The sequence below is a fragment of the Anastrepha obliqua genome, chromosome 2, assembly GCF_027943255.1.
Source record: "Anastrepha obliqua isolate idAnaObli1 chromosome 2, idAnaObli1_1.0, whole genome shotgun sequence".
Taxonomy (NCBI): domain Eukaryota; kingdom Metazoa; phylum Arthropoda; class Insecta; order Diptera; family Tephritidae; genus Anastrepha; species Anastrepha obliqua.
Window position 1 is genome coordinate 110,925,442 of NC_072893.1, and position 2,274 is coordinate 110,927,715.

A 2,274-nucleotide genomic window follows, 5' to 3' on the forward strand; every position below is an offset into this window, starting at 1 on the left:
GTGTATGTCGTCCAAAGCTAAAATTCTATGCCTAGCGACTACAAGAACAAAATGCATTCATAGGCGCAGCCGTAGCGGCCATCATTCTAGTTGTCATGGTGCTGAACAGCCTAAAATAGTCGCGGCGGCGCTGAACAGTTTCAACAAAAAAAAACCAATTTTTTTTTTGTATGTTATTCTAGTAAAACATTTCAAAAATACCGTGTTAAAATTTTAAGTCAATCCGAGCAAAACTTTTTAAGTTATAGAGCATAAAGCCGAGCCGCCTCAAACATCTGCCGAGACGCAGCAGTTGCGCGAGTTATGTGGAATGGCCCCGCTCCCACACATAAAATTATAAAAAAGAAAACAACCATATTTTAATAGAATTTATGATTGTAAAACGAGTATTAATGAAAAAGAAAACAATCATATTCCAATAGAAATTTATGATTGTAAAATGAACCTCAGAAATGCCACTCAGCACTTTAGAGTTAGAAATATAAATATAACACATCGGTCAATAAGTCCCCGGTCTGACATATAGAGGGCGCCACTAACATAAAATTAGCTTTATGGTTCGAAAGAACATACCCTTTTAGGTATGCTGTCAAATTTGTATGTCATTCGGATCATTATTGTGTGAGTTATTGAAGCTTTAGTGACGCTACTTTTGTTATTTTCAGAACAATGGAAAAAAAAGAATTTCGTGTGCTCATTAAACACTGCTTTTTGATGGGAAAAAATACCGTCGAAGCAAAACAGTGGTTGGACGATCATTATGGCACCTCTGCACCAGGCAAATCAACAGTGATCGACTGGTATGCTGATTTTAAACGCGGTCGTACGGACACCAACGATGCACACCGCCCTGGTCGCCCAAATGAGGCAGTTGTTCCCGAAAAAATCAAGCAGGTCCATAAATTGGTTTTGGCCGACCGTAAATTGAAGCTGGATGATATTGCTGACATCGTAAAGATATCAAAGGGAAGTGTTTTCACCATTTTACACGACCATTTGTCGATGCGGAAGCTATGTTCGAAGTGGGTGCCGCGTTTGCTGGCTGTGGACCAAAAACAGCAACGTCTCGATGATTCCGAGAGCTGTTTTGCCATGGCATCGAACGTTTGGAAAGGCGTTGGACTGACTGTATAGCCTTAGAAGGAAACTATATTGATGAATAAACTCGAATTTTGATGTAACTCTTGTGTTTTCTTTGTTAGACCGGGGACTTATTGACCGATGTGTTACATATGTAAGTTAACACGCTGCAGTCGCATTTACAGCGACGCTCCCACGGCTGCGCGCTACACGTGCCGCAGTGTCAGCATATTTTTATTTCACAATTACCTGCAATAGAACATTCCAACGATCGGTTGCAACACACGCGTTGCATAAGTGACCAAGCCGGCATGCGGCAATCCGACACTCCTGCCAAGGCCATGGCGAATAGCATACGCATTAGAATGAAGGTGTCAGCACTATTGTGAAATGATACTCATATTGTACCTGTGGGAAGTCAAGGTAAAGGTTGGTCTCAGACGTATCAAACAACAACTGCATCGTCGCTGTTGTAATGATAGGTGTAAAGGAAGCGGCGGTCACCTCAAGCGGACAGTCGAGTTCGGGACGGGCTACTCATCATTACCTAATACTTAATTTCTTATTATATTATAAGCTAGTGAATTTGGAATTTAATTAAATTGTAACTTATAAAAAATCAAGTGTTTCCTTACTGGGCAGCTGGCCCATTATTTTTTTCAGTGCTACGGACAGGAAGTCCGTTTCTTGTATGTATATGCTTAAGTGTAATCCGTTCAATGACGTGAAGTCATACGTATATGCAGATAACAAACATACTGGTGTCAACACTCAAGTATGCAAAACATACTTGAGTGAAATAAGAGGACACAGTAAAACAATTGCAACTATGCTGCAAGTCTAAACAAAAAGTAGACTATTTGGATGGTGCTGAGTAGCATCACAAACACACATATTTACAATCTAAATATGTATATTCTGAGGCTATATTTAAGACCTAAAGATTTAAGAAAAGCCAGTTGTGGCTGAACCGCGAGGGCGACTGGCAAAAGTCGCAGAAACTCCGTACTCTAAAATTATAATAAAAGTTTCTTTAAACACCATCAAGAGTATTATTCATTAGAGGAAGGATTTAAAAGGGGTTATGGCAGCAACTCAAGGTTTCTCAAATAGACAGAAACCATAACTCGCGCGTAGTCCGTTACAAACGTATAAGTTAACACCGGCTACGTGTTTATCCACGAGGCCTTGCAA

At 40.2% G+C, this 2,274-nt stretch overlaps 1 protein-coding gene across 1 annotated transcript; it reads left to right on the top strand.

The window, feature by feature from the left end:
* Positions 1-669: 669 nt before the first annotated feature.
* Positions 670-1,134, top strand: LOC129238339 (uncharacterized). The gene has a single exon (XM_054873369.1). The coding sequence runs from the start codon at positions 670-672 to the stop codon at positions 1,132-1,134; it is 465 nt and encodes a 154-aa protein (XP_054729344.1).
* The last annotated feature ends 1,140 nt before the right edge of the window (positions 1,135-2,274 follow it).

Excerpts from the sequence above, each read along its gene's own strand:
- LOC129238339 (XM_054873369.1), top strand. The coding sequence starts at position 670 with ATGGAAAAAAAAGAATTTCGTGTGCTCATTAAACACTGCTTTTTGATG.